The following is a 12,680-nucleotide window of genomic DNA, read 5'->3' as shown; positions in this document are numbered from 1 at the left end:
CGCGCACGCGTCCCAGTAGTGGTCGGACCCCAGGCACTCAAGACAGAGCGCATGGGGGTCTGAGGCCGGAAATGAGCATTTGCAGGGCGCACATCTCGTGAATCCTCCTGCTATCGACATGAGCCGGGGGAGGCGAGGCACCAAAGGGAGATGTAGAAGATTGAAAAATAGAACAACGGGGAGCAAGCGGAAAGTTAAAAAGTCTCTGCGCTTAGCTGCCAGGTCCGACACCGTCTGTGCGGAAAAATTGACTGAGATGAGGCGTCGAAGGGCGGGGCCTCGCTGGACTAAATTTAAAGGGGTAGCTCAATTTTTTGCTGCCAAAAGTTCCGGCACTGTCCCCATGTTGGGGGAAGCCTACAAGGATGGAGGGAAGGAGACGGAACGCATGAGTACATAAGAAACAAGATCACGACACACAAGATCATAAGATGCGCACCGTGTGGCCCGACAAAGCAGTGCAAACCTTTTATAGCCAAGCAGGGTAAGTGTGGGGCACATATGTGACAAAGTCGCAAAAAGGAAACGGGGTCTTTTTCAGACCAAACAGGAGATGATGAAAGGGGAAAAACAAAGGCAATTTTATATTAAAAAGATTTTAATTCCAGCCATTCGTTCAACTGCGGTTGCTGAATCAACACTCATTTACAAACAACACAATGCACTCTCCAGCTTGGTTCTGAATACTGAATAATATGGCGGGAAAGAACATCCGCCAGCCAGGATCATTACCCCGAGGCCTATCTGCACCAGCAGCCGCGACATAATGAGATGCCACCGAGCAACACTGCAGCGTGGCACGCTATTATCAGCTGCCAAGCGTACTATAGCAGTACCTAAATAAAGCACATTTAACACCCTTTTATTTCTAACACCGAAACGATGACTTACTCTCGCGGGAAGCAGACTTCCCACTGCATAAATTACAGCCTACAGGAAAAGCGAGCGCATAATTAAGAGGAGATGAGCACAGCCTCCTACCTCGCCGGAGATCCGAGTCTGGGCTCAGAGCACTGTCGTCCAAAGGGATGTCCATTCCCACATCCATAGGGCCGTCCATGCCCACATCCTCCAGGGCCGACCTGGCGAAACAAAAGCAGAGGGCGTGAGCTGGCAGTCTCAAAGTGCAGTCCAGTGTGAAACTACCACGTGAATGTACCTGCAGAGACAGTCACAGAGCTCTTCTCGAAGAAGGCGGGCTTTCCGCATCCACGACAGAAAATATATATAATTGTTTTTGCACCTGCCATCACACATGTTCGGGCAGAGCTTTGAGACATTCTGCACATTCTACCCGATTCCCCAAAATCTTAGCAAGTTCAATCTGCATTTTACATATGAGTTTTTCAAAAATCAGAAGTTTAGTGTTTCATCCAGAACTCCCACTTTTGGCAGAACACGAAACTAAGGCCCATGGAGAGATTAAACGATTTGCCCAGGATCACACAATTTGTTCTAGTGTGTAAGCCAGGATGTTTTACCCCGGCCTCCTCATTCCACAGCCAACAATCTAGTCCTCTGTGTTATGAAATAAATGCCACTCTAGTGGAAACAAAATACAACTGCTGCATAAAGCTTTTAAAGCACACGCAACATCAATTGTATCAAGGCACCTATGTCCTGAAATCGATGAGACTGGGGGCAGTGGTTGGGAGGAAGGTCACAGAGGAAGCGCATAGAGTGACTCTGAAGAAAGGGCCAGTGAAAAAGAACATTGCAGTGTGGCTTGATTGGCATCCTGTGGGTGTTTACCCACTAACTTCCTATCGCCTCTCTGGTGGGGGGCTTCATTTAGCATTGCACTGAGCTCTCCTCGCATCCGCTTCACGCGGCTGGCTAAGTGGCCCATCCATCAGCTCAGGATAGAATCCATCAAGGTCATCTTTCCCTCCCCCGCCCCTTACAACGGAAGTGGAACAACCTACCTTTGATATCATTACGGGATGGAGTCACTGCCACTTTACAACAATGCAGAGAAGTTGCTCTACATAGTGGACCTCCTTCCACAACCAAAAGCAATGATGCAACGTCTTCAGTTTTATTTGCCAGTCAAAAAGAGGCATTCGTGTCTACCAATGATCAGTTACTGATGATCAGTTGTGAAAGGGGGGGGGGGCTGGGAAGGGCAAAGGACGAGGGGGGTGGACTGGCAACCAAAAGAAGCCCTGGAAATAATTTTCAAAGTGGGCCCGTATTACACATTTTCAGCAATCTCAACTCTTTTCCTATGGGAAAATTTGGAAATGCTAGACAAAAGAGGCCCAAGGCTCATAGGCGCTACCGGGAAATCTCCAGAGTTCACAATAGGCCAGTCCACCCCTGCAAAGGACAGCAATGACTGGCCCCACTACAAGCACATCCTTGCCTGCGTGCTTACAAGTGAAGACAACACTGGTCCATGGAACCCGGTGTCGAATCACCTCCCAGTTGGCAGAGTGATCAGATTTTCAAGGCAGAAAACAGCGACTGCCAAAAACATAAAAGAACTACCTCACCACCCTCACTCAACCGTCATAGCCCCTCCGCATTTCTCCACAATACGCCCCACTCCACACTATTTCCAGCAGTGCTCCTCTATAGAAATAAAATATACCATGTAAATTGTGCAGTTTTGGCTGTGAATGTTAGCATGGTAATTAGCTTTTGCTCTGATTGATTTTACAGTCCTTGCTGTTCATTTGTTTCCGAGCTGGTCTCTGTGGCACAATCAGTCAATGCTCGTGCCCGGTACCTAAAAGGTTGGGGGTTCGAGCCATCATGATGACAACATTCTGACAGTGTTAAGTTCATTTAGTTTATAATTGTTGCTGGTGAAGTTGTCACCTTCCCCTCATTCCGACCCTGGCGGTAGAGCAGCCACAATACTGGCAAATGTGGATACTGTTTCTGGCGACATTGCCGCCGGATTACGGGTGCCGGCGGAGCAGTGTTGATCCCCATTCATTTGGGGATTTGCCGTTGTTCATGCCACTGGCGGCAACAAGGGCTTTTTTGGCAGGTAGGACGCCTGGCTTACCTCCAGCATTTAGCTAGAGGTAACTCAGGTGCCCCACCGGCACGCCTGTAGTCGGGCAGTCCAGTAAAGCGCCAGTATCCTCGATACCAGCGCTTTTTTTACCGGACAGTCCGACTCGGAATGAGCTCCACCAGACGGGGGACACTGTAACCACTTCCTGGACAGTCCGGGCAAAACCGGGACATCTGGTCACCCTACGTCTAGGTAAAGACCACTGTTTGATTTAAAGAAGATACATACGCAATTGTACGCTTCTTACACCCAATATTATTTCTGAGTGGAAATCTGAAATCACCGCCATGTCTGACTGACAACCACAGATCCTTAGCACTAGCCAGTTTCCCGCACACCGGGGGTGGGAGGCCAATGCCTGAAACACCTGTTGCACAGCACCTGAGTTTGCTGATGGGCCGGTCCCTTAGTGTTTGTAAGCAGGGGTGTGCCTTCAGGGGTGCTTATGGGGTGTTCCACGCCTCCAGTGTTCAGCCAATTGTCAGATTATGAGCGTATGTTTGATAATTGTGATGGATCGTGTCCTTTTTAACGCCAAGTCGCCCCTCCCTTCCTCCCACATTTCACAGTAGCTGATTGGTTAATTTGTGAATGAAAAGATAAACTCATTTTTTTTTTACAAATGTAAAAAACTGCCCGCTTGCTTTACCACCAAAACGGTGCACTGTATTCACATAATGCTGCCCGTCTGTTTCAGATAATGACAAAAGCAATCTAATGAATTGGAAGAGTTAATGATGGCTTTTAAAGAGGAACCTACCTTTGTGAGCCCAGGGAGCTTAAGTGAGGAGATCAGGTGGAAAGGGGAGTGAAGAGGGAAGGAGGTGTGGTGAGCTGGGCACTGAGAGACTGGAGGTTTTAGTCTTGGAATAGTTCAGCTTGTGGCATCCAAGTGCTCTGTGCCGTACAGTGATGGCGGGCAGAGAGACAGTTGCATAAGTGCAAGGATGGGTTAGAGGGGAAGCAGGGAAAGAGAAAAATATGTGGGTGCTGTCTGCAAATAGGTGGTAAGAGAAGCCAGAGGCCAGAGAGATTAGCTTCCTGAGAATGAGTAGAGGGGGAGGTCAGGCAGGAGCTAGCACAGTAGTCAAGGACTCGGGGCACCAGAGTAAGCATTTAAGTGTTGCAGCAATAAAGTAGTAAAGAATGAAATCCCTGTCAAAAAGGACCCCAAGGTTGAGAGACTTAATAGGAAAATAAAGTTGCGGGGAGGCATTGGAGGCCGGGAGGTAAATGACTTTGGTCTTTGAGGAGTGAAGCATAAGACATCCATTTGGTGCCGGATTACTGAGAGTCCATCAAAGAAAGAACGATCAGGAGTGAGAGTGGGAATGGCAAAGAAGATTTGAGGGTCATCTGCAAAGAAATGATAGGATGACCCAAAAGAGCAGATGAATTTGCCATGGGATGACATTTAAAAGATTTGAAGTAGAGGTACAGGAGGGAGCCTTGGGGGACATCAACGGGGAGAAAGGTCGGATCAGAGGTGGCCGTATCCCAAAAGATGGAGTAGGTGTGTTCGGAGAGAGAGGAGATGGTCCAGTAATGGCAGGTATCCTGAATTCCATGAGCAGCGAATATCGGAAGGAGAAAGGGGTGGACCACTATATGAAAGTTGGTAGAAAGATCTAAAGGGATAAGGATGGAGGAGAGTTTATGAAGGCGAGAGGATGTCAGAAAATTGCAGAAATGTGTGCTGGCTGTTTCAGTGAAGAGATGGCAATGGAAGCTAAACTGGAAGAGGGTCACAAACGTGAATGCTATCAAGGTATTTGGATAACCTGTTAAAAACAAAACGTTTTAGAATTTTAGAAAAAGACATTTGGACAAATATTTAGCAGGGCTGTTGGGGTCAGCCAAAGGCTTTCTCGGTACTGCCAGGACAGTAGCTACCTTGAAGCAGGAAGGAAAAGTCCTCAGAGATAAGGAGGAGTTAATAAAGTAAGGGAGGAAGAAGCAGGTGTGCGGTCGACGTTCCTTGACTGACTGTGGAGCAAATGGGTCAACTGGGGTGCATGTGGTGGTAGCTGTCTTAATAATTGGCAAGGTTGGGTAGAAGGGGCTTCGGTAGGACGGTGTGGGGATAGACAGGATGAGATAATCGCATTGCAAGGGAGGGAGAGGAATGTGGTGAGTATCCCGGATAACAGGAGATCTTGGAAAAGGAGTACTGGCCAAAGACATTAGCATAAAGTGCTGAGGCGATAGCAAGAGGGTGTGGAGAACCAAGCATTGCTTGAAGTGTGGAGACGTGTTTTTTGGGGTGTGAGTGAAGGTAAGTACTATGACTGGTAAAGTAGAAGGACGTGGCAGTACATATGGCCTTATTGCAGGAGGAAAGGGCTTCCTTTTGGGCAAGAAGTAGATAGGGGTATGGCCCTTGTGCCTCCTGCGGAGGTGGCATTGCATGTCTATCTTGAGGGGGTGATCTGGGGTGATTTAGGGTTACAGGTGAAAGGCAGAGGGACTGATGGTGTAAGAGGGAAAGTGGTGCTTGACAAAGGAGCCGACAGCCAGGTTGAAATTGGAGATGGCTTGTTCAATGGAGGAAACATGTGAGAAGAAGGGCATGTAGGGGGGGGCCAGGGAGTCAGGTTTTTATCTTTGAGATGGAGGGTATGGGAGGGTGAGAGAACAGAGAAGGAAGAGTAATACTGAAGTGGAGGAGAGAGTGGTCATAACGGGAGGAATCAATGGTGAGATTAGAAGGGGAAAGTAAAGAGGAGAGGAAGACAACGGCAAGAGAATTATTTTGGGACTGAGTGGCTAAATATTGAAGGGAGGCCATGGAACGATAAAAGACATTGGAGTCGAGTTGAAGTTAATGGGTGGGAGGTTTTGGGGAGGTTAAAGTCATGCGGGAGCACTGCAGGGACATCAGTGTGAATGGACTCGAGGAGACGGTCAATCCCAGAGAAGATGGAGATGAGGGAGATAGCGGAGTTGTGAGTGGTGGTCCATGTCTTGGTAACACTCATTACTACGGGTGAGTGCAGAAGTGATCTGTGAGAAAAGATGATTTGTGCAGATACATTGAGCATTCCAGAGCTGAGTGTAAGGGTAGTGGGAGAGGGTGGCATGAAGGAGGTAGTCCTGGAGAGTAGGCCAAGAATAGACGGGTATGATGATAGTCCCAGTGGCCTTTTCGGGGAGGCGAAAGGCCGGGATGAGATGGAAAATGGGGGAGATCGGGGTGAAAGAGATGAGAGGGTTGTACTCTGGCCAAAAAATCCAAAGGGAGAGAGAAAATGGTAAGGAGAGCATGGGTTAAAAACAGCAGAAGGATCGAGTGATGCATTGTAAAAGTATGTGGTGAGGAGCAGAGCAGTAACTCAGAGACTCTGACTATCAAATGCAGTTGACCCAGCAGCACAGGGCCACCAACAACCGAAAGAAGTAGACTAGAGAGAACAATAGAGTAGATTTGGCAGTACAGAGCAAATAACGACAAAGCAGTAGATAAGGTAGTAAAGGGCACTAGTGACTAAAGGCAGTAGATTGGGCAGTACGGAGCCAATAGAATCCAAAATTGGTAAATTGGGTAGTAAAATGCAGTACAATAGTCAGGACAAGGACACTGGTGACCAAACACAAGATACTTGGTTTTACAGAGCAGCAGATTAGGCATTACAGGGCCAGTAATAACCAAATGCAGTGGATTAGGCGATTGAGGGGTTTTAGCGAGCAAATTCAGTAGATTGGGAAGTACAGGGGAACCAGTGACCAAATGCAGTAGATTAGGCTACTCAAGACCAAAGGTGACTTAATTCTATAGATTGGGAAGCACCTAGCCACTACAACAAAACAATGTAAATTATAAAGTAAAACCACTAGTGACCACACACAGTAGAGTAGGCAGTACAGTGCTTTAGATACGGCCATACAGAGTCACTAGCAACCACACGTCAGCGCATAAGGTCACCAAATGTAGTATATTAGGCAGTACACAAAAAACACAGTACATTGGCCAGTACAATGTAGTAGGTTTGGCAGAACTGATTGAGCCACAAGTGGCCAAATACAGTAAATCCGTTTGAAATTCTGAGTACGGGAACTAGTGGTGTGATATATGCAATGAAGCAAAGAAAAGCCAGGCAGGCACAAAGAAACAGGCCAGGCATGATCACAAAAGTGTACGAAATGTTAGCACTGAGGCAACTGCTTGTGGGGTTCCATGAGCTGGAGCACGGTGGTGACGGGAGGAGTGGGGGGGAGTATAGGGCATTATATGTAGAGGTATATGTATTGAAACACTTGTGTATAGGCACGTTATAAATGCTATACCATATCATATCATATTGACAGGCTTGCTAGGACAGTACAGGCAGGTGAGGCACCCAGTCTTGACAGGCAGGGGAAGCACCCAGTCTTGACAGACTAGAACATGACCAAACAGACCTTGCCCTTAAGATTGCTGCCTTTTAAAGGGATGCCAGGGTAAAAATAAAACCTATTATTACAGTGCTTAGAAGCTGGAGGAATCTCTCACGAAGCACTCATTACACATGTCAGATTATGATGAATATTTATGGGCGTGTGCCTGAGAACTGCAAAACGTGGCACGTGGTCCGACTCCATAGTCTGATGGGCACGAATATAACACGGAAACAATGTACACCAGCTGAAGCGTTTTGTGCTGGTGCACAGGGGTGGGTCTGGACTGGTCCCCGGGCGGGTATTGCTTTCAAAGCGGTGAATGCTTCGCCTCATAGCTGTGTGTAAAGGCTCATGAGCATCATGATGACGCTTTATGCATTGGTATTAAGAATATTGAGGTTGCTCACAGACAGGACAATGCAAGAAGAGGCTAAGGGGGTCCCCACTGAGTTGGTAACAGATGTGTCAGCGGGCCTTGGACAAATCGCCACAGGTGTGCGTGATCTGCTAGAGGGGTGGAGGAAATTCAATCTGATTTGCACATTTGAGGAGCATTTCCAAGGTAGCAAGAAAACGTACCTGATAGAGGTTTTCCCTGACACTTTGGGGATTTGGGCGGGGATCTCTAATAAGGCACTACCAACCATAAACATATTGTCAGATTCAATGTACTGTGGTGGGTCCGTTGTGAGAGTCAATTTTGCTAACCCCCTTCTCAGTGACCTCATCTGGAGCAGAAGAAATATTATAAATGCCATATCATATCTTATCCTATTGGAGGCAAGAAGTCGTATATGTTGCAACATAGTATTAAGCCTATAAGTGCTGCAGCCATAGTTCCTTTAGTAACTAGGGTCAACCACACTGGCAACCATCGTTTGGACCTAAATCAAGGCCGTTTGCAAAACATCAAGAGAAACAGTCCATCTAAAGGGGCCAAGGAAAGTGTATATGGTTCAGCACACTACACTCCTCCTTTGAAGGTTTAAAAACAGAGGCTGCTCGTGGTAGCTCCTCGAGACTAAAGTCATGGCTGGGCTCAAAAAGAGATTGAAGCATCAGTCTTTTCGGCGTTTCACCAGTCAGTATGATGTGGTTATCTTTCTAGAAGTGGGCCGTGACACATCATCAGTACCAAACTTTAATGGTCGCTTCAAAAGTAACTATACATAAGAGGGAGGTATAGCTGCCATTTGCAACTTTTATACAGACAAAGATGATATGTAAAGAAACGCTCGCCTCGGTTTATTCTCCAACCTTTCTGTCAGTGGATAGAATTACAATTAAGGGGGGACTGCTGGCGAATACTTAATTTGTATCACTCTTATCATGGCTCAGGCTTGGGTGATCGCAGTACATATTCCCAATTTGGCTCTGACAAAAGGGTACACCTTCTTGGGGAAGATTTTAATTTTAAACTGGGGAATTGTTCAATTGAACTGCAGGCAATTAGGGAGTCACATTTCGTTTTCAGCATTCCACTTCCAGTCATGATAGGCGTGCAGTCTAACTCCCTGGGTGGAATATTCTCTGCCAGCTTAGAGGAACTACCCGCCTGCTCAGTAAACTGAAGAATTCCATGGGACGGCCAGAGAACTTCACTCTTTGTAATGCAAGTTCAAGATCAATTATTGACTATTTTTTGGTGGAAGTGGGTAAATGATCTCGGATTAAAGACTTTGACTTGAAACACTGTCTTACAGCACTGTCTAAGAAGTGGTTTATTCGTTGCTAATAAATAGTTGGGGTGGGAGTTCCCACAAACAATGCCGAGAGTCGCACAGCCAACACGTGTTTCGACCCTCTGGTTTTTTTTCTAGGCAAGGATAACAAAGGTGCAATTTCTGAAGGGATGGCCACACAAAGGACAAAGGCCTCCTAAATGTGAGGTGCTTGTAGAGGAGCAAGTTCCATATATTGAATTTATTAGGGTCAAAAGGTCTGAGTTAAGAAGTAACAACGCTATAATGTGCCTGTTGAGCCATAAAGTTATTAGAAGCCGTCAGTGCGGAGCGGGGTCCGGTGCTGTTTCCAGCTGGATAGAAAAGGAGTAGGTTCAAGCACCGGAAGACTTCTCTATCCAACTTTTCTATTCCCTTCAGAAATTGCACCTTTTGGTTATCCTTGCCTAGAAAAAGACCCAGAGGGTAGACACACGTGTCGGCTGTGTGACTCAATATTGTTTATGGGAACTCCCACCCAAATTATTTATTAGTGAGGGGGGATAGCTCAGGGTCAACACATTTGTCTTGGAAGCAAGACAACACAGGGCAACACAGGTTTGAATCCTGATTCTGTGCTTAGAAACCACTCACTGGTATTAAGTGCTTTATAAAAGAACAATTATAATTAATAAACCACTTCTCAGACAGCGCTGTGAGACAGTGCTTTTCTTAAATGTGTTTTTTATTTGATATAACTCACTCTCTGAATAATTAAGGAAAGTGGCAACTGAGACACTGAACATGGGGACCAACCCATGTGTGCTTCAGGATATGTGAATGATGTCGTCCTAATTGAAAGGACGCAGAGACCCTCACAAATCCTCGTTATGGGTTATGAAGAGTATATGAACGGAAGGTGAATAAAACGAAATGTAGCAAAATCGCAGGTAATGTGTGTGGCTAGGTCTAGAGGCTCACTGTATCTGGTGGTGGTAATGGTACAAAAATAGGAATGGATGAGTACTTTCTGTTACTTAGCGGTAACCAGAAGCCGAGATCCAAGTTATCGTACCCATATTAGAAATCTGGAAGCTAAAGTGGCACAGGTGAATGGGGGAATTATAAGAGTTAGAAAGAATATAAGTGGTATGGCGCGAGATTGTGAGATCCGCATTTATAAGGCTATGGTTCTCTCCTTGGCGGCTGCTGCAGGCCGGATATCATTGCAGATTAAAGAAAACCAGTTTCTGAGTATGATAATGGAACTTTGGCTGAGCTTTCGGCTTTTTCATTACATTAAGAAATTGGTTGAAATTGTATAGAAGATCAGGTTGCAATGAATACTATAGTTTACTGGGTTCGTTTGTGGCATAATAGAAAACTTGCAACAAACCCATTTGTTGGTACGAGATGCATTGCTCTTCCCCCCCAGTTGAAGCTGCGCCCGTCTTGTGTACAAATAAAAACGAGATGGTGGACTTGTGACATTTGCACCTACTTAGGAATACAGTAGGTGCTGTGGGAATAAGTGGAAGGGACCGGGAAAAAGAAATGGAAGAATCAATGAAATCGACATCAGGTTCTATCTTTCATATGACAGGCAATCAAGCCTGGAAAGTCACCTGGAAGGATTGATTAAACCAGGGCATAGGGCACTTTCAAGGAGATTAAGCATGTTCCACACGCTGGGATAAAATTGACACACAAAAAACCCTGCAAGTGCATTTGTGAGGGGCTTTCAGAAGAAGACCTGATGCATTTCCTCTTGTCCTGCCAGAACTATGGCTTTAAAGAAAGGAAACTGTATTTCATGTATTTAGGAATTGCGGGATTAGACAAGTTTAAACAGCTCTGCGCGTTATCTTGCCTGTCAGTTATTGGAGATGCTCTGTTGATCAGACACAGACTTTTAGAGCCTAATTCATGGAACGCTTAGCACGGTACAAAGTGACTTTGCACTGCCAACAAACACGCCTAATTCAGATTTTCGCTCTGCAAAAATACACTTTACGCTGCTCTGCGTATTAGGCCCGGTTCTACGTGTTTGTTTGCAGTGCAAAGTCACTTTGCACCGCATTAAACGTTCCATGAATTAGGACCTTAGTCTGATATTTAATTTTGAAACGCGGCTCTGAACTGTTTATGGGATCTTCTATGAAATTGGCAATATGTATATTTTTATCAAAAATATTTTTTCTTTTAATTGTTTTCTCGGTGCAGTATTTTTTATCGCTCATGGAAACGGCATACTTTCCGAAATAAAGAAGTGTGTTGATAACGGCATTCGATGTATTTGTCTAAAATCAAAGAATTTGCAAATGTATTTCCAGCAGCAAGGTCTTTGCAAAATAAATCAAACCCTTATTGTATGTGCCTAGCCGCAGAAACTTGGGAAAGCAATGCCCTCCACTTCCTCCGATTAACAATGTGTCAATGCAAAGCAAACAGAACATTCCCGTCACAGGTTCCGGTTTGCAAGGAATCAACAAAGGCAGGGCCCTCCTCACATCTTACAATAAAGTTTGATAGCCAAAATCAGGACCCTGGTGATCCTCAGCGTGTCTCCCAAGCAGTCACGTAGAATTTCCTCATCGTATTACTGGCTTAGGGCATAAGGTCCAGAAAAGTCATGGTCTAAAAGTTCAGGGCATTTTTTTCTTTTTGTGGTAGCATTAAATGGTCCATTCAGCAGGGTTCAAATCCTGCTATCCCATCAGTGTGCCTGAAAGCCACTGCGCCGAGACCAGGCAATCAAGGAATGTCAAGGAAGAGCATGCACTCGAACTTCCTCCTCGCACTTCCTCCAGACTTATCCTTCAGCATTATTTCTTGATGGGTTACAGGTACAAACATTTTAGTCACATAGAAAAGAATCAGTGGGATTGGATAACATGTTAGCAGCAGAAGCAGCAGGCACAGGGCTTTAAGTGAGCTCGAGCTAGCCCCATCAGTCTCCAAGAACTGCCCCTGCCGAGGGGATCCCTGAGGCCCCCCAACACCATTTTTCCTGACAGGACAGATGTGCTCGTTCATAAGAGAACAAGCTGTGAAGAGAAACCCAGAAGCCCTTTCTTGGTGAGGTAGGACAGACAACACTTCATGCAAGACACTGGACACTGCTCAAGTATATAAACATTTGCGTTCGGTTTTATCTTTTCAAAATGCTTTTATTTCATGCAGAGCAGCCGGTAGCTTATATTTGTGCTATTTGACCTAGCAGCCTTTCCCATAAGTGCTTTCAGGGCCAGCTGAAGGTGTTTACACAGGTCCATTTCAGAATGATATTTGGTGCCCCATCCCTTAGCCCCTCTAAAGGCAGCCATGTTGTGCATAGATTATAATGGAAATAGATGTTTCCTAATGCAAACTTCAATGGGTGATATGTTTGATCTTATCATTGAGGTTGCATAACATGAGTCCCCCACATCGAACCTCTTTATTCCGCAAGTATATTCTCTTCTCCCACACCAAAGAGTTCGAAGCAGGATAAAGCACGTCAATGATAAGTTAATACCTTCAAAAGAGGTCTGTCTTTGGCCAGGAAATGCACGCTTAACGTGAGACACCTTTCAGTGTGTGAGGCCTACTTACAGAATATGCACATACCACCA

The 12,680-nt window shown here is 45.8% G+C and overlaps 1 protein-coding gene across 10 annotated transcripts in view; it reads right to left on the bottom strand.

Annotated features, from left to right (window-relative positions):
- PRUNE2 (prune homolog 2 with BCH domain) overlaps positions 1-12,680 on the bottom strand; it is a 743,862-nt gene that overhangs the window by 402,984 nt on the left and 328,198 nt on the right. For all 10 annotated transcript variants that reach the window (XM_069625908.1, XM_069625910.1, XM_069625912.1 and 7 more), the window contains one exon: positions 982-1,082. In XM_069625908.1, the coding sequence (XP_069482009.1) occupies positions 982-1,082 (101 nt within the window). The remainder of the gene's footprint in view (positions 1-981; positions 1,083-12,680) is intronic.

The sequence above is a fragment of the Ambystoma mexicanum genome, chromosome 6p (assembly GCF_040938575.1).
Source record: "Ambystoma mexicanum isolate Mex_15411 chromosome 6p, UKY_AmexF1_1, whole genome shotgun sequence".
Classification (NCBI taxonomy): domain Eukaryota; kingdom Metazoa; phylum Chordata; class Amphibia; order Caudata; family Ambystomatidae; genus Ambystoma; species Ambystoma mexicanum.
This window is presented reverse-complemented; position numbering and strand designations above follow the sequence as displayed.